Raw genomic sequence first — 19,403 nt, 5'->3', positions numbered from 1 at the left:
TCACCACGTCTAGGCAGTGTTGACAGACTGTGAGAACAAACAGGCTGCACTAGGGCAGAAGTAGATGACAAGAGGAAGGGAGCGAGGCTGATCAGATAATCTAATCACTGATTTCACAGAAGATGCAGGAGAAAGGACCCTTCCTTCCCATCATTCTGCTTCTGCCTCCTGTCCCCTCCCCCTACCCACACAATTTAAGATGAAGGATATTACTAAGAGAAGAACAACATACTGGACTCCACTAGCCATGAGAGCAGTCATTGCTCGTGCAGGAGTCACACTCTTCACCATGATCCCCAGGGACTGAGTGGCTGCTTTCTGAATGATCTCTCTGGAATCCCCCATCTTCTGGAGCAAGACCCAAGCAGCCTCATCCACCTCATGGTCCATGCACTTCTTCATGGTCCTGAAGAGCTCTCCAAGAGTGCCGATTGCAAAGCGAGACACCTTTGAGCGGAGGTTGTTCACCTGGGGAAGTCATGAGGGGAAACATAAGAATCACCTTGTAAAGAAAATCAGTTCCCCTAGACAAAAGTCCCAGCAAACAAGACTTATTGCTGTGTCTAGGTGGAACATAAGAGCACGGTAAAAGCAGAAGACCACAAGCACAGAAACGCACTTACGCTGATACCAACTTCTTCTCTGGCCTCAGGCCCGCTTATACAATATAATTTGAATGAGACTGCAGGCCTAAAAAGTATCGTTTTACCTAGAACAAAGTGTGCTGCTTAGCCTATAATGTACACTGCTTTGATTTTAGGCCCTTCTATTGAAAACAAACAAACAAAAAAATTAAAGCAAAGGCTGTTTTTAAACTATAAAGGCACAATTAATAAAGACAAGATAGAGGAAAAGTAGTACTTTCCTCCTGTCAAAAATTGCAGCAATGGCACTGGCAGTTTGAGCACTCAACAAGGGCTCAAGTCTACAGGCTAATTCGCAGCAGGGACTTGAGTCCATCTGCTGCTCCATCTACTAAGGAGAACCCTAGCTGTTGGACTCAAGGCACTTAAGGATCCTGGAGATCTCATGCAATTACAGCTGCGATCAGTGGGGTTTTACAGCATTCAGCACTGCTCTGGAGTGATCTCTACTTCCAAAAGGCTCTCCCACAAGGGTAAGGAAGAAGCATCTGAGAGTCATGTGCTTCATTTGAAAGATACTTTGAAGGACAGACTACTGGTTCTTTCTGCTAGACTGAGTTGTGCCTGTTAATAAAAATTAACAACGTAAGTCCTAGAAGTGCTTGTGAAAGCAAAATCTGGGACTGGACTGAAATGAAAGCTGAAAGGTATCTCTGCGCATGAGTGTGTAGAACAAAGAGCAGAAAATTTCCTCAGAAATATAAAAGTGATATAAAAATCAGATGAGCTAAGCTGAAAGAGCTTTTTCTCCTAACCCTGATCTCAGAATGAGAGAATCTGAGTCCTGCATATCTAAACAGAAATGTTTGAAGAGTGCAAAAACACAAGGGGCATTCGAGCCTCCAACGTCATTAAATATTGGACGGAAGGACTGATTTTCATGAAAATGAGCTAAGTCTTACTGTCTTCTGCAAGCAAAGGAAAATATAATATATTTGGCAATCATGTAGTAAGAGTACAAGGCAGCTGGTTCAGGCCACAGACAAGTGCCAAATTGGAAATATAGCCACAGATTTTATTAAGGAGCTTAGGTTGAGACCTCTCTGTTAACTGAGAGATGACATAGTGAAGCTGTGCGTGACTGCCCTGCAAACCTCACAGCCAGTCTGCTCCAAGCACCCAGTGGCTGCAGTGCAAAATTCCACTGGTGCATGGAGGCAACAGATCAATGGAAAGGGCAAATTACTGAACAGCACGCAGAAAGGAAGAAGGAGAAGACATCATCAGGAACCACTGGAAAATAAATACCTGCAGCCAATCCCCCAGGATGCTGAGGAGGAGGAGGAAGTAGGAGGAAGCTGGGAGGCAAAAGCTGCAGTGTTTAATTACAGCTTGGGCAGAGATTTGGGCTGTGGCAAATCACCTGATTACTGTCTCAGTTTCTGCATTTGTGTATTACATTATAATGACACCTAGCTCCAAGAGGAGAGAGACAGATGCCCTACATACCAGTAAATATAATTACGTGTACAGACAGATCATACAGATAGATGACATAGCTATTAGAAAAATTAAGTCTAAAAATAGTAATGAAGGCAGACACTGAGCACACATGTAAACGAACAAGAACATATCTACTCTATGCCCCATGTACGAGGTACATGGGACACAATTAAACACAATGTTCTTACCTCTTTGGTAACTGCCAAGGAAACATCATGAAGTCTACAAAGAAGGACTTCTGAGTGGCAGATGGCCAGGCGTCTGACACTGAAGAGTGCCTTCACCTTCTGCTGCCTGAAAGACAATTACCAAAAAGATTGATTTTTCTCACCACCCAGGAACTAGGCAGTACCCTCTGAAATTACCAGGGTGTCTGCTCCAACAAACAAAAGGAGGTGCTTCTGATACAGCACTTAATTAAATCGTGGAACTCATTGCCACAGGATGCTGTGGTGGTCAAAAGCATACATAAATCCAAAAGGCAAATAGATGGTTTCAGAGTGGATGGGTTAATTTGTGGCCATTAAATAAGACAGCCTTCCCAAAGTCCTTGGCACATGAAGTCCCTATGTCTCTGCTTCCTAGAAATACGGCACAGTCTCACAGCTTCTGTTTCTTGCACCCTCCCTGGACCCTGTCCCCGAGATACAGTGCTGCCTCGGCTATCCCCAGAGGGCAGTTCAGGAGTTAGTGTCTGCACTGCCACTCCATAGCTGAGTTTGCACTCTGCAATCTAGTTGTATCCTCCCCGCCCCGTCCCCCCGCAAAAAAGCAGTGTGTCCTAAAAGATTCCACACCTGGGCAAGAACAGATGAAATGCTGGATTTTCCAGAAAACCCCTACTTAAAATAACACCCACAACAGCAACATGTTATTTAACAGTAGTAAAAACTTGCATCTTTCAGTACTTTCTTTGTGAAGGACCTGAGCTACATGAAGGCATGATGCAGTCACTGGTTCACCAGGGCTGCAGGGCAGGACTGGGGACCCTTCCCCACTGGGGTCCCTGAGTGTAACCCAGCCCTCCCACACCTGCAGCAGCTCTCTGAACCTCACAGGGCACCAAACAGTAACAGGGAAGAGAGAGAGGGGCAAAACAAAGCAGTTGCACAAGGAGATGCATCACGGAAGATTTTTCATGGTTATCCCAGTGTGAATGGAGCCCTAGTGAGTATATGCTGACCCAGAAATCAAAAAGACAACCAATATAACCTGAAATTTGTAAAGCCTCCTCCTGCCTGTGCCTAATTTCAAGACACACTGTGACTACCAACAGAACATCTTTGGCCCATATTAGGCAGTGAGGAGGAAAAAGTTTAATTCAAAAAGTGCAAGATTCCTAAATGAGTTTTTTTCTTTTTCCTTGTCGTCTGCCATGAGCCCTTCAGGAGAAATGACAGGCTGAGCAACTCTGCACCATGTCTCAGTCCATTTCTCAGAAACAGGAATGCCCCATAGGTGTTCCTGGGACTCACGTGCAGGTGGTCACAGGGAGGCCCTGTCTCCTGCTGCTGCTGCCAGTGGTGGGACCAGAGATAAATCCTTGCTCAGTCCCACCTGGGCCAGTGACCTGAGGCCCCCAAATCTCTAAACTCAAGACCACTTCCATCCTGCTTCTGGCTTCAGCCAGCAAATCATCTTGTTCCACAACTTTCTCTCTTCCCTGAAGATTTAATTTGCAGCTACATAGAGCAGAAGGCAAAGCTAGGAAACAGCATGGACCTGCTGCAGCTTAACACTGCTATGGACCAAGGCAAATAAAAGGCTGCTCTCACATCTTTATACTGTCACTGCTTTGGAGTGGTTTCACTAGTTCCCTTTGGACATCTGGGCTGTCTGGGCTCAGAGGCACTAGGAAAAAACACCGAGAGGGAGCAAGAGTGAACAGGGTACTTTCTTACCAGTCATCACTGCTGAACCATGTGAGCACGTTGAGGAGCTCCTGCTGTGGGTGAAGGAAGGGTCTGGGTTCCCAGGCACGCTCACACTCTGGCTTCTCTCCCCACTCCAGGAAGTCCAGAGCAATGGCCGGCAGTGAGGTCACTGTAAGGAGAGGGTCAGATACCAACATTGCATACCCTGGGGCAAAGGCACCCCGCCACTGAGCAGACTGCAACCCCATCTCTCAGCCAAGATTACATACGGGTGCAAACTAGAATTGCTTCAGAGATTTCCCCGCCGTCTGGCTTATTGCTTTCCCCAGCACCCAGCCATCTCCCAGTCACACCCAGCTGGGCACCAGCTCTTTGTGTAAACCTGAAAATCGCACACACAGAGCCAGCTCCCAGGTCCATATAGGTACCAAGGCCAGCTTGCAGATTCACAGTGCCGCAGAGCTCACACTCGCTGGGAGCCAGTGCTGCCCAGCAAGACTTGCTATGCCAGGAGTAAGCTCCTGAGATGTGCACATACCTCCCTGTATCACCTCCCTGTTACCGGGAGCACCGGGGACAGAGGCACCCTCTAACTTTCCAAGGCAACACCTCCAGCTGCCCCCAGTGAGCACCAAGCCTGAACATCCGAGTCCTGCTGGGCTTGGGCAAATTTCCAAGGAGCAACCACCAGGCAACAGTGATACCTGACCCTCTAAACCTGACAGTGCCTCTGTTTCTATTTACTGCAAGTATTTTAGACAGCAGGCAGCTGAGTGCACATACATTTTAGCATACTATTGGGAAAGTAGTAGTTTATGGATTTTGCTATTTTCCAAGCGTTATGAATATTTACTATTTCAGAGGTGCCCACTGGCTGTATTTTGAAGATGCTGCGGTGAAATTTATCTGTCATCAGATGTACTTGTTTGCAAACTGTGCAATGCCTAAGCTTTCTCTTGTGGAAAAATGCAATTTCTAGTCTAGGTAGTTGTGACAAAAAAGCCTTCCAAATGTGAACTGAGAATAAAAATATGTAAATATAGATGCAAATTGTTGGCAAACACACTCTCTTGATGATAAATATACAAGGTATAAGAAAATTCAGATGACAAATGCGTTTGTTATGAAACCTATTTATCATCAAAAGCACTGTAGGTCAAAAATTTCATGTCTTGCACTCAAAAGCTCATTTTCTAAAGTGTAGATGAAAACATCTGAGCTGTCTAAAAGTATTGAGTATAAATATTGCACAGAATCTAGATGAACTGCTATGGACTCTGTAGGGTTTTTAGGCATGTTCTATGAAGTATGGAGGATGAAGGAACTGTAAAATCAAAAATATTCAGATGGGGACTAATTTGGATGTCACCGATATTGCTGTCATTGACATCAGTGATGTCACTGCATGAGCATGAACATGTACACATCTATAATCAATATGAATGGAGAGCCATGTCAGGCTAGTTCTGGTCAATTTTGAAAATCAGAGTAGCATCTCTAGAAAAGAGCAAAGTATCATTCCTAGCTCCCTTTATCTTAACTCACACTACTCAGGATCATAACACAAGGTAGGCTACCCACAAAGGAGAGATGAGAATCACTATGGACTCACTATCTGCTGTATATTTATTGCAGGCAACAAGCAGCCTGGGAGCACCAGGCAGCCTCTCCTGTATGTCATCTGCTACACACAGCCACCGTATCTGGGTGGGGTGACAGAAGCAGCACTGCTTGTTCCCAGTTTGCATTACAGGTGGTAGGATGAGAGAGGCTAAAAGCTGTTAAGCACTTTTAGGTGCAACAGCATGATTGTACCAAGTCACTAATTTCCATGCAGAGAGAACCCTTGCTGCGAGAGTAGAAAAGCTGGCTGGAGAGCCAGACAGCAGCACAGGCAGAGGGCCAAGACGGTGAGTGGCTAATTGATCATGGTGGTACACATATGCGCACAGTGAGCACACCCTGCCAGACTGCACCAGAGCTCAGCCCTGCAGTTACAGCGGCCTCCTGGCACCAGTGTTATATTTTGGACTATCAGTACAGGCAAAAGCTACAGCTTAAGTTAGCTTTACCACTACTTACTCAGCTCAGCTTTCCAATGGATCTGTAAGCACAAACTGCTCCAGTATCACCAAGCTGAAGTGGATCCAAAGCAGGTTTGCTCTCAATCCTTAGGACAGGCTTTGGACCCAAGATCCTACCTATGGTTGAGGAATGAGGCAGTTCGTGCTCCTTGTGCAAGGGAAGAGCTGATGCGGGGGCTGCAGCAGAGTGGGCTCACCTGAGGGGTTGTGCGGGAAGCTGCCACCCTGGCTGACGATGGGGATACTGGGCAGTGAGGGCCTGTTGACCCGCTTCCTCAAGGCAGTACCAGCGTGCTCTCTGCATTCATTGCTCATGCTGGCGGAAACAGAAACTGTCCCATTGAGAGGTGGTAGGCTAAAGCCTGCAGAGAGCAAAAAGGACCTTGTAAGTGAAGAGTGCTGGACAGGGTGGCTATGGGCTTGGAAAGGGCTAGAAATCTTGCTGGAGCTGGGTAACATCCTTTTGTTGTCTCAAACAACTCCAAGCATAACAGTTGCACACTAACGGGGCAGTGGGACAGTGATCACAGAATCATAGTTTGGTTTGGAAGGGACCTTTAAAGGTCATCTAGTCCAACCCCCCTGCAATAAGCAGGGACATCTTCAACTAGATCAGGTAGCTCAGAGCCCCGTCCAACCTGACCTTAAACACCTCCAATGATGGGGCATCGACAACTTTTCTGGGCAACCCGTTCCAGTGTTTCACCACTCTCATCATAAAAATTTTCTTCTAAATCTACCCTCTTTTAGTTTAAAACCAAATGCAGCGATGCTTTCCCTGAGAAATGAGGAAAACTCAGTACTGCTTTTCTTTTGCTTTTCTGTTTCAGAGGCTGGATAGGGAAGCTACATTTCTGGGGCTCCCACCTCAGCACTCCCCACCAGTACTTCACAAAACAATAGCAAGAAAAAGAGCAGATAACCTTGTCTGATGCCCTTGGGCTGAGTGCTGACTCTTAAGTTCCCTGCTGCTATACTCATGGTAGTGGTGCAGCAGTACAATCAGAGCCCATCAGCTGCAATTAAGTCAGTAATGCTGCTTGCTCGTGTGGGTAAAACTTAAGCACTCGCTAGGGGCTCCAGCATGGCTCTGCGATGCGAGCTCCTCAGCAGGCAGTGGTGTGAGCAGGATAATCTGTCCTATCACATGAGCAAAATCTTCTGTGTTTTCACTAGAAATAGTTTAATTTTGTTTCTTCCAGGTTGCACCTTGGTTGAAAAGCATTCTTTTGGACTCACCCATTCACCTTTCCTGGAGGCTACTCTCAATTAGAGAGTCAGAAGCCCCAGGGTAGTTTGCATGACAGAATTATCCAGTCTGAAAGACTATAGGAGAAGGGGGGAAGGTGATATTCTATGACTGATTCAGCGTGGGCCATGGGCAAGACACTTCATGCCTCTGTATTTTTCTTTGGAAAACGGAAATAAATCCTATTCTAGCTTTCACTCAGATGCAAGTGTAACAGCCTTCCAGTCTGATTTCATAGGCATTTGCAATACTATGCAAATAGTAAGCAAGTGAACAAAAAGGCCCACAACTATAGCAACCACTTACTTTCTTTGGCTGCATCCCCATGGTCAACACCCTGCGTAGGGAGCTGCAAGGACTCTTCCTTTTCTCTCTCGCTCTCCCTCTCTCTACGCAAAAGCTCCATCTGTCTCATTCGCTTCTGGTGTATTTTCTTCTGTGCTGACTTGGACAAGGTAACATGGATCTAGTTGCAATGGAAATACATCATGGACCATAAAGAGAGATACACAAACCATACACAACACCTCATCAGGAACACAGTGATAGAGTGTCATCATCTTTAATACAGCTCCATATACATCCTAGTAGTTTCAGAAGAATTCCTGCTTTCCTCACCTTGGCATACAATTACACCCAGTGATGTATAACACTTCATTGCCATAACCTTCCGCTGGTCCAAGATACTGTTTCTCAATCTATGTCAATGTGCTCTCTGAGAACACAGGAGTCCAAAAAAGGAGTCACAGAATCATAGAATGCTTTGGGTTGGAAGGGACCTTTAGAGGTCATCTAGCCCAAACCCCCTGCAGTGAGCAAGGACATCTTTAACTAGATCAGGTTGCTCAGAGCCCCATCCAACTTGACCTTGAATGTTTCCAGGGATGGGGCCTCCACTACCCGTTCCAGTGTTTCACCACCCTCATTGTAAAAAATTTCTTCCTTATGTCTAGTCTAAGTCTACCCTCCTTTAGTTTAAAACCATTACCCCTTGCTTACTTACCTGCTTTCCTTGACCTTCCTTTTCTGGCTGACATACCTGTAAGAAGCCCTTCTTGTTATTTTGTTATTCTTTGCATCCCTTGCCAAGTTCAGCTCCAGCCACGCCTTGGCCTTCCTGACCCCATCCCTATACAACCAGTCAGCTTCCCTGTACTCTTCCCAGGATACCTGTCCCTGCTTCCACTGCCTGTGCAGTTCCCTCTTGCTCTTTAGTTTGACCAGCATGTCTTGACTCAGCCATGCTGGTCTCTTCCTTCCTTACCTGATTTCTTACACCTGGTGACTGAGAGCTCTTGCATTCTATGGAAGGCATCCTTACAGACACTGTTCTGTTCTGTTCCCCTGTCCCTGAGGACTGTTTCCCAGGGGGTCCTTCTGACTAACTCCTTGAAAAGCTGGAAGTTTGCTTTCCTAAAATTTAGGGTCCTGACTATACTCCTCGCTTTTCCCATATCCCTCAGGAGTGTGAACTCCACCAATGTGTGATCACTGCAGCCCAGGCTGCCTCCAATCTTGATGTCACTGATGAGCTCACTTGCATTGGTGACCATAAGGTCCAGTATTGCATCCCCTTTGATCTGCTCGCAGCTATTCTTCAGGGACAGCTCTTCACACTGTATCGATTTCTTCATGTAGAGGGCAACGCCACCACCCCTCCTTCCTCACCTGTCCCTTCTGAACAGCCTGTAGCCATTGATAGCCATATTGTAGTCATGGGATTCGTCCCACCAAGTTTCAGTAACGGCAATCAGGTCATAGCTTTCTAGCAGCACGGTGGCTTCCAGCTCCTCCTGTTTGTTTCCCATGCTGTGTGCGTTCAGGTAGAGGCATTTCATCTGGGCTGTTGGCTGTGTCACCTTCTTAGTGGAACACCCCTTGTTTCCCCTGAGGCGTTTCATGGAAGTTTCCTTGTTGGCTCCTACTACCTCAAGAGCCCCCAGCTCATCTCCGCAAGACTTCGACTGTGCTGCACTGTCCCCAGCATGCCTCTGGGCAACAGGTTGAGGGCTCATACCAGCACCGCATCCCTCTAACCATTGTGTACCATCCCACAGCTTGTCACAGGCAAGCCTGATATGTTCCCCCTCCCCCTTCACACCTAGTTTAAAGCCCTGTCAATAACCCTGCAAGCTCCTGAGCAAAGACCCTCTTTCCCCTTTGAGAAAGGTGGCTCCCATTTGATGCCAGCAAGCCTGGTGCTGTGTAGGCCATCCCATTGTCAAAAAACCCAAAGTTGTGATGGTAGCACTGGCCATGGAGCCATGTATTAATAGATTGGGACTGCCTGTTCCTTCTAATGTCACTGCCCACAATTGTAAGGAGGGAGGAAAAAATAACCTGTGCCCCAGATTCCCTCTCTAACCATCTCAAGGCCCTGAAGTCTCTTTTAATCACCCTTGGGCTACATACTGCAACTTTGTCACCACCCACGTGGAAGAGCAGTAATGGGTAATAGTCCGAGGGCTGTATGAGGCTGGGAAGTTTCATAGCGGTATCTCTAACCCGGGTTCCTGGGAGGCAGCAGACTTCCCTATGAGAAGGGTCTGCCCGGCATATTGGACCCTCTGTTCCCCTCAGAAGGGAGACTCGTACAACTATGACCCATCTCTTCTTCCTTGTGGAGGTGTTATTAATATGGGAGGTAGGTCTTTCTGGTCTTGGTGACTCCTCTGGTGTAGATGGATCGACACCCGCATCATCCACATCTAGAGCCTCATACCTATTGTGCAGAGGCACCTGGGGAGATGTGGTGGGCAAGGAAAGGCTTCATTTGCAGCCCCCGATTGTGGACTTGTTTCCAGTTGCTGCTTCCTTTTAAGACCCTGCCTACATCCTGGTGGGGGGAGGATACTGGATCCCTTTGATCACAGGCTTTCTCTAGTGGCTGTCCCTGTTCAGGTTTCTGGAAGGTCAGAGCATGGTTCCACCAGGCTATCTCTTGCTCAGACTCCCTGCTGCTCCATAGCCTGTCTACTTCCGCTCTTAGCTCTGCCACCAGGCCGAGTAGAGAGTCCGCTTGGTCACGGCGCACACAGCTGTTCCCTCCACTGCCATCGGTTTCCAGCGCAAGATGGTGGCCCTCCCTGCAGCCGGAGACGCGGCCGGCTGCGTGTTCCCCTGGGAGCTCAGGCTGGGTTGATGCATCCCTTCTGGCTAGGGCAGCGGACACCGCCTTCCGCCGGCCGGACCGCCTGCCCGTGGCGAGGCTGAACTTCCAGAACCTACCTCCCAAGGCCGGGGAGCGCTGTCACCGCCCCCCGCGCGCCCCGCCTGCCCCAACTGCCACGCCCTGCCCGCTCACGCTACCTGAGGGCTGCGTTTGCACCTGGGGGGGGTGGGGGGAGGTGTGGGGGCAGGGGCGGGGGGTGGCCTCTCCCTCCCTGCGCTTTTGCCGCCTTAGGAAGGGTCCAGCCGGTGCAATCCTCCGCTCCGGAGCCCTTCGCCTCGCTGGCTTCCAGTGTCACGTCAAAACGAGTTTGAGAAACACTGGTCTTAATGAATGGAAAAATTGAGGAGGAGAGGGCTGTGAGATACAGCAAGAAAGGTAACCAAGGAAAAGCAAGCTCTCCCATTTTATTTTGCAGCCTTGCTTACACTCAGTATTATAATCTTTGCTTCTGTGCTTCCGAGCATGCACTTTGCACATGTTCACTGTTGTGTAACTTGCTCTGCCTTTCAGATCTGCTTTAAATTGGCCTTCCTACATAAAGAATGCTTCTTGCGTAACCTTAGCACCATCTCCCAACCACTGACTTCACTGAAAATACTCAAGCAATTGCTCTGTAGCTGTCAAATGTATTCCCAAGAGAATCCGCCCCCCAAGAGAGGAAGATTATTATTTTCAGTGACATGTTGTGCTAAGCACTGAACAGTCACTGAAAAGGAAGCCTGCTCACCCCTGTCTTTAGCCCTTACCCTTCCATTGCTGTCCTTCAAATTGTCATCACTCGGAAGGCGAGGGCTCAGGAGATGATCCGTCTCCTCGGCCTGGCTGAGTGGGAGGTCTGTTAACCACTGCACGGGTTCGCATAAATGTCCGGCAGACTTCACGCCACCAACAAAGCGATGCTTGAGAATGGGCAAGTCGGGTTCCGGAGCCTGGAGCTCTGATAAGACAGAGATACAGATTCCGTATGAGAACAGCAAGGAACATAATGCCTCTCCAAACAGATGGGGTACTACCATGTTGCACCGGCAGCAGAAATGACATTACTCTGTTGGCCATCAGACTCAAACCTACTGCATGATGAAGGCCTCAGCCCTTGGCTTCTGGTGAGCAGCTGTGTTTGATAGAGAAGAACAGAGAGATGAAGATTGCCCTTGCCAAAAAGATTCTTATCTGTTCCTATCCATTTTGATTTTAGTAAACATCCTCTTTTTCCCAGTTATTAAAAGAACTCCTGTTTTTTAATAACTATATGCCTTTGTAGAGGTAAGAGTCAACATTTCCTCCTCTTTGCTGGAAGATTTTAGAGGCATTTAAAGAAAAAGCTTAGGATTGCTAGAGTGTTACCAAAACCAGAATTGTGTTCTTGAAGCTAGATAATTCATTTTCCCCAAGGAGTTTCATTCTAAACTGTAGCAGATCAGCCCACTTTCTGGACAGCCTGACTAAAGGCTGATTTTCTTAATGGGAATAGCACAGTGCAGCTCATTCTGAAATACTGTCCAACAGAGCTGTTAAAACTCAGAACTAATCATTCCTTACATGGCTTCACCGATGATAAAATCATGTGATAGCCAAGCAGTAAAAAAGGAATAACTTTCTTAAATCAGGATTTTTTTTCCCCTGTGGAACGGTCAGGTCAATAATAAAAGAGAGAGAGAGATGCTTTAACGATATAGCTCATTTCTAGTCCAGAATGTATCCAGCAAAAATGTCACCTTACTTACTCAGCAATACTTCTGCCTAGTTGCATTCAGCGTACTAGCTGCATATCAGCAATAAAGGAATCATTCCTATGGGCCATGCCCATTATTTGGCAGAACTAACACTGATCTGAGGGACCAGTGGATCTTATCCCTTTTTCTGCATCAGCAAAATTATTTGTTAAATTCTCATCTCTTCTATCACTACAAACCCACAGATGGCAATGGGACAGCAACAGCGTCATTGAGGTTTTCAACTTAAAAGTATTGGCTGACACAGATGCACCAGACACCACATTTTGTCTTGCGGAACTGTTATTGCTAGTTATAATGCAAGGTGGGGAGCGGGGGGAGAAGCCAGTAGACATCTCCTACCCCAGCCTCAGTCTGCAATACTGACATATGCATATAGAGTAGGGGAAGAGATACATAATCATAAACCTAGCATATGTGGTTTGAGGTAAATGAGTTGCACAGGGGAAACCTCTGTTTGCTACTCAGCATTTAATTTAGGCTTGTACTTTAAGAGGACAGAAAGCTCAGATCCTGCATAGGCTGGATCCTTTTTTAAGTCTCTTTCCCTGTAAATGGAAAATTCACAAGGACTTCCTATCACACAAGGTTTCACTATTTCTCCCAGTGCAAAAATAGGCAATGTTGATGAATCTACTTCAGATCTCAAAAGGTTCAGTTCAGAAACTGCTCCAAGGGAAGGTTTTCTCCTTCAAGTGTAGGAGGAAGGAGTGGGAACATTTCTCATTTAATGCGAAATGCCTCGTTTTTCTCTAATCTTTATGACATTAGAGAGCATGCAGAGAGATAAAAAGTATGAGCATGAAGTAGAGGAACGTTTTCTTTTCCTGCTGTGCATTTCTGGGGCCCTAAGGTACCCTTCCAGCTCCTGCCATTCATAACCTCATGCAGGAGTCATTTTGACTGGATCACCAGAGCACATTTCCCAGTGCCTGGGCTCTGGGGGAGCCATCTGAGTGCATCAAGGAATTGAAAAAAGTTACAGTATGGTTTTCAGCCAAACTTTCATAGTGCCACCCACGGATGAGGATTCCTATGGTCATTTTAGGACAGCCGTGCCCTGTACCTACCTTGATATTTAAGGGTCAGGTCTTCACTTCTGCTGCCTGATCTTGGCCTTAAGAAAATGGAGGATAAAAGAATATATGAGGACATAAAAAGAGAAGGGAGGGTAGCATTAAAGGAGGCAAACTTTCTTAGCATGGTTGTTCTGATGAAGGAGGAAATGCAACCCATAAAACCAACAATACGCAAAGCTGATTAATTGCCATTAAACTTTCAGTTGCTGGAGTCACACAGAGCTCATCAAGCTCCAGCTGAAACACAAGAGTCATTCTTTAATTTGGGCCTTAACTATCCAATTCTGCTGTCTCTCCTTTTGGAGCGAAGTGGCTCTCCCTGTTACATACATCCTTTCTGAATCAGCAAGAGTTGTTAAGCCAGTCGTAAGTCTGTACTGAGGGCAGATACCCTTTATACTGCTGCAGAAGCCTAACTTTGCCTGGTCATGACTTCAACTGATGACAGTATCTTGTTACACATGGTAATACCACTGCTGTCTCCTGAGAATAAAATTACACGCCCCTGCTCTTTCAAGAAGAAAAAGGGGGTTTCCAACTCAACTGGTAGGGAAGTATATTCAGATTGCACTTTAAAAGCCGTGCTGAAGCTTTTAAATTGGAACTATATTTCTATGACTCCTTATTTATTGTTATAACTAGGATAAGGTTGACAGCTAGATTTCCCCACGCATATTGAAGCAAATATCTTCCCATCAGTTACAGCCCTGTAACTGTTCTCTAGCAGCTTGCCCCCTTTGATCTTAAAATCATATGTAAATATTAAACATCTATAGGATTATACATCTATAAACGAAGATTTACCTGGGCTCTCATTTCACAGTGAAGGCCCAGACACAGAGAAGTTACAACTAACATTTACAGAAGCAGCATCTGAATTTGCAGACAGCTATACAATAGCCAATATTTGCCCTAACATATTCTTGCAGGTACAGAAATTGGCAGTCAAAGATCACACACAAAACCAGGTGCTGTATTCAGATCCATGCAATACAGTTCCCAAATGGCACCACAAAGATTACAGAATGAATCAGTATCAGAGTCCAGCAGAGGACCTCCTTTTAAGGTCCTCTTAAGTCCTACCTCCTCCTCCCCACCACCACACCTGCTCTTAGAGTGTATGATGTTCATTTTGACATTATGCTGGATCAACACAGATACGCAAAATGGTGAATGCACAGAAGTTTGCATAAATATATTGGAGCTGTATTTGTCTCCAATAAATAACTTCACAAGACAAGAAGTGCGAGGTGAACAGCATATTGGAGAAGCAGACACCTTGTCTTACCTCATCTCCAGGGTCTCTTGGAAAACCAGGTGCTGAGAGCTTGGGAGAGGCACTGCAATACTGCCAGGATCCCCATCAGTTGGTCTCGCTGACTTGGGGATAGGGGGAATCAAAGCGACTCCCAGCGACTTCTTCCCATCCTCACCACTGCAACACAAGGGCAGCAGGGAAGCCTGGAAATAGTAGAAGGCAGTGCTCAGCTCAAGCATCCAGCCTACCCCTTTGATACCACAAGAAGTTTAGCCATGCTCTTAGCTAGGACTTGGCAGGAAAAGAAAAGTCAAACTGATGGAACAGCTTGGCCTAGGATGGGCAATGGAAAGGGAACTGGTGAGGGAGAGACCATGTCGCACACTGTTGCCAGCTCTCTCCCCTTGCTCACCTCTCTGGCAGTGGCTGCATTCTCACCTGGCATCCATCTGCTGGCATAAGGATGTTCTGGGGTGCCATTGCCTCTGTTAGCCTTTCTGATGGTATGGGAATGGGTTTAGATCACTATCCGCTTACTGTCCCTAAAGCGCCTACCAGCCATTGCTGAACTCCAGCCAAGTCCCCACAAAGTCATTTTGCATGCTGACAAAACCTGCTTTTCTCAAGCCCATAATTTTTTCTGCTTCTGCTCTTCCTACAGTCCCCCACCAGCCTTTCGGCCCAGATGCTAATGTGCTCTCTGGATGCTTAGTGCTCTCCAGCTCCCACGCAATTCATCATCTCAGGCTCACTGTCATTTATTAAGTCCAGCAGAGCTCCCTACCCTGCCGCATAGGGTCTCTCTGCCTGCTGAAGTTATTTCAGGCTCCCCATGCCATGGCTAGGAAGGGGGATGGAGGGAGCAGGGGCAGATGCACACCCTTCCTTAGTACACTGTTGTTCTCGTCACGGCTAAAGATCCAAATCAGGACCTGTTCAAACTCCAGTAAAACCAACAGAGTTAATGTCACAGATACATTTGGCCCTGTATCTGCAAGGCTGAGATCAAATACGCTAGCTTTTTACTGGTTATCCTGTTTACAAAAGCTGTTATTCATCTGCCTTCCTCTGCCCACCATGGCAAAACCAAAAACAACTGCAGCTTCTGTCCCTCCTGCAAAGGCAATCAAGTGGATGGGGTCTGGACTCCATTACCCATGGCCGGAATTGCCAGTTCCCATCACTTACCCCTGGGCAGACCCATGGAAGAGAATGAAGCTGCACAGGGGCCACTGAAGTCTAGAAATATTATTAGAGATAACTGCAGAAGGACATGGCTGTACAACTCAAAAGCTGAGACAGCCTGAAGTTGAGTTTGCAGAACTGCCTGCTCCAGCAAACATCTTTTTCCATCTAAGCTAGACAGAGCCGATATAAAAAGCCACTAAGACACTGGTGTGTCTGCAACAGTAACCGCACTGTACAGATGGTTCACAGATATGTATTTTACTAACTGTAGAAGGATATGCTTGACCAGATTAGACACATTTAGTTGCTCCAACTGGTTGCTGGTGTTTTCTCAGTCATAGAACACAGCAGGAACCACTAGAGAGCACAGAAAAGAGCACAGAAACTATTTTAAAGACTTCTTCTATTGATATACGCTGAGGACATGAAGTCTGCTGTATGTATGTTGCAAAGACAGCCTGAAGTGCAATGTCCAGCTGAGCTCTTCCTTGGCTCAGCTGCTTCCCTGGGCTCACACCACAGGGAAAGAAGATCTCAGAGCTCTGCCTACAGGAAATAAACTGAGGATTCAGCACACGTGGTTTGGCTTGGTTTCCTTACTTTATATCCTTTTACCTCTGACATCAGGTCCTTGGTATTCCCATCACTGTCGTCGCAGCCTGTGCCATTTTCCTCATGCTCCTGCTCTCTGTTGCTCATCCTGCTAGGCTCTGAGGAAGGAAGGCTGTTCTGGATGAGAGGCTCGGGCTTGGAGGTTACCAGGACCCTCTGCAAAGCTGGTCTGGAAACTTCTGGCTTCAGGGTAACCCCCATAGGGTCACTGCAGTCAACCAGGCCTGCAAAGCGGAGACACAAAGTGTAATAGAAACAGCACTGCAAACGTAAAGCACCTGGAGCTAGATATTTCATTGGACAGATTTCTTGGAAACTTCTAAATAACTGCACAGGAAAACATGGTCATGCTGGCAGCCTCTTGAAGCAGGCCAGTAGACAACACTTACCCACTTCCACAGAGCCACCAGAGGAACACCCTGGTCCTCTGGGCTCCCGACAGACAACAGGGAGCCCACAAACCTTTGCTTACCCAGAGTAAGTCTCCTGCATGTACACCCTCCTGCTCCACAGTTGCACACCTCTACAGCAACAAGAGGGCTATGCAGGGGACTGAGAGCAGGGCAGGTCGTTGCAGGGTGGCACATGCAGGGGAGAACTGTTCACTGGGAATGTGCGCTAGCTCTCTAGGCTGGGAAAAGACCCTTCTTCCCTCAGGAGAGTGTGCAGGCTCCTGCCTTACCTTTCTGTGAGGCTAAGAGACCCTCAGACATCCTCCTTGTCTTCAGCTTGTCCTTGATCTGAATGGTTTCCAGGGCAGCGCTGCTCATCTCCCTCTCTCCAGGGTCCAGGGTCAAGGCTTGGCGAGAAAGGTGGGAGACATCCCTAGTGCTGAGGTCGTGCACACTAGCCTTGCTCACCCAGCCATCCAGGGGAGAGGTGGCCCTTGGGTATGGAGGTTTCTCAGCTCCACTGCTATCCCATAAATTCGGCTGCTTTTTCAACTCAGTTGTTAATATGGACCGAAAAGAAGCTGTAGATCAGGTAAAAGGGAAGAAGTGAGTTAGTTAACCTCACACCTTTGCAATCAACCCATCTATTGACTGAGGCATTCAAAGTTTTTTTAATCATTCAGAAGATCAGTTTGGTTTTATTTTTCATAAAACTAGCATCAGTTTAATTCTTCTGAACAGCATTGAGCTAGCAAGCCAGGAGAGAGAGGTTAAAGGCTCCACTGGTAAGAGGGGCAAAAAGATTCCCATTTCAGGACTTGGCTTCTGTGAAGACTACCAGTAAAGACCCACACGGTGCTACTGGTATTTCTGGAAAGCAGAAAGACATCTCAGCAAGCAGGCAGACTGTGCCAGTGTTTCTACAGCACCATCCCATCCTCAAGGTCAGATCGGATGCGCAAGCAGAGGAAGAACTGGGCATTTACCTATGGCAAGACCACACATTGATGGCAAGGATAGAAACAGAATTTGCATCTCATTACCATGCCTGATTTATGGCCAGCTGGGTCACAGTCCCTGTCCTAGCTGGCAGTAGTAGTGATTTGGCTACTGTTGATAAAGGAGAAAGCATAATGAACTAATGATAGAAAGATGTGATGCCATGTGCACCACTGGAGGAGGGCAGGATCATCTGCAGCTCTCTGTCAGCTACCTACTCTGACACAGAGCCAGCACATGAGGACTGACCTCCAAGGACCATTTCTCCCCGAAATCAGGGTGGTTTTGTTTTTTTTCATTTGACTGAGGCCACCCCATTGCATGTTCAACTCCTTTCCATCCTCACCTTCTTCTTCAGTGGTCCAGCTGCTGCCACAAAACTGCAAGTTTGAATCAATGCTTCCACCTTGCAGAGCCGTGTATCTGGGTTTGAATTTGTGAATGCTCCCACAGTAGACAGCAACTGGGGCATTGTACTTAGCTTAAAAATAAAGACAGTAGAAATTACTCAAATTCGCGGCATTTGATACAGAAAGGAAAAAACAGACACCTCTTCTCCATAGTACCCTGCAGTCCTCGCCTCTGCAACCGTCTCTTTGACCTCACACCATTCTGCCTGGTGAGGCGCTTGTATTCCAGCACTTTGACAGCTGAATGTTCTACAAATTTGCATGTGTTTTTCTAGTTGCCCATCTACGACTACAGGATTTCTTTCGTCTCCTTTCAAAGGGTAGGAAACCCACAATGGTCTCTAGAATTTGACAATGTCTCTTAAGTAGATGCTTTCCAAAGCTAGCTTGAAAGTCCTTTGTTTTTGTAATTCCCACTCAATTTTGGGTTGGGTTTTGTTGGGTTTTTTTTAATTTCTCTTCACAACAAAGAAAGTACAAGGACACAATTAAGCACCAGGTGTTATAATTAAAAGGTTTGCACTCCGCATTAGATGTCCCCAATATTCAGTGGGCTTACTTGATTACTGTATCTGTAGGATGCAAATTGTCCATCCAAACGTTCTCCTTTGTTCTTCTTCACTGTTACAGGGCTTTATTCCCTGCTTTCTTTACTGCAGAGACACCCAAAACCAACATAAACATGGTCTGCCTCAAAAAATTTCTGACCTTGGCTGTTCCTGAAAATTCAAAATTATATACAGCATGTTTTCCCTGCCCCTTGTCCTGGCCGATATCTTCCCCATTACCCAGCCCCTAAGGCTGGGATCTCACTTGTACAGCATGAAGAATAGCTGCTGCACTTGCCAGCATCTCCAGGGTCTCGTGATCAGCGCTTTGAATGCAGCTTTTGTACATGCTCTGCCTCCCAGAGCCGAGCAGCATTCCTGGGCCCTGGCACTGCCGCTGCAGGCAAACATCCTCCAGGCAAAGGCTGCAGGAACAGGACTGCAACAAGCCCTGGCTGAAGAAGTCTCCAGTTTGCTGCAGCCCTTTACCTGCTGAGAAATCATCTTGCATTGCCATGGCAGAGGGAGGCGATGGGCTCTTTGCAGATGAGAGTCTACTCGATGTGCTGCTGGTCGCTGGGCCTGGCACAGATGCCGGTGGGTTCCCCTGCAGCATCAGGAGCCTACATGGAAAAATAACACTGCTAGTGCAAGTGACAGCCACTGATACCTGGCATTGCCCTGCCTACAGGGGTTCCTGCATACAAAACTGTTCAAG

At 47.0% G+C, this 19,403-nt stretch overlaps 1 protein-coding gene across 1 annotated transcript in view; it reads right to left on the bottom strand.

Annotated features, from left to right (window-relative positions):
- TOGARAM2 (TOG array regulator of axonemal microtubules 2) overlaps window positions 1-19,202 on the bottom strand; it is a 33,711-nt gene extending 14,509 nt beyond the window's left edge. Inside the window, exons 1-12 of the mRNA XM_075706948.1 lie at window positions 19,175-19,202; window positions 18,058-18,208; window positions 17,019-17,221; window positions 16,340-16,560; window positions 14,567-14,739; window positions 13,270-13,316; window positions 11,213-11,403; window positions 7,601-7,760; window positions 6,243-6,407; window positions 3,989-4,130; window positions 2,276-2,381; window positions 233-468 (exon numbers count right to left, since the gene is read on the bottom strand). Coding sequence (XP_075563063.1) covers window positions 233-468; window positions 2,276-2,381; window positions 3,989-4,130; window positions 6,243-6,407; window positions 7,601-7,760; window positions 11,213-11,403; window positions 13,270-13,316; window positions 14,567-14,739; window positions 16,340-16,560; window positions 17,019-17,221; window positions 18,058-18,208; window positions 19,175-19,202 — 1,823 coding nt within the window. The remainder of the gene's footprint in view (window positions 1-232; window positions 469-2,275; window positions 2,382-3,988; window positions 4,131-6,242; window positions 6,408-7,600; window positions 7,761-11,212; window positions 11,404-13,269; window positions 13,317-14,566; window positions 14,740-16,339; window positions 16,561-17,018; window positions 17,222-18,057; window positions 18,209-19,174) is intronic.
- Window positions 19,203-19,403: the final 201 nt, after the last annotated feature.

Source organism: Pelecanus crispus, chromosome 3 (genome assembly GCF_030463565.1).
Source record: "Pelecanus crispus isolate bPelCri1 chromosome 3, bPelCri1.pri, whole genome shotgun sequence".
NCBI classification, from domain to species: Eukaryota; Metazoa; Chordata; class Aves; order Pelecaniformes; family Pelecanidae; genus Pelecanus; species Pelecanus crispus.
The sequence above is the reverse complement of the archived record's forward strand: the minus strand, read 5'-3'. Positions and strand labels throughout refer to the sequence as shown.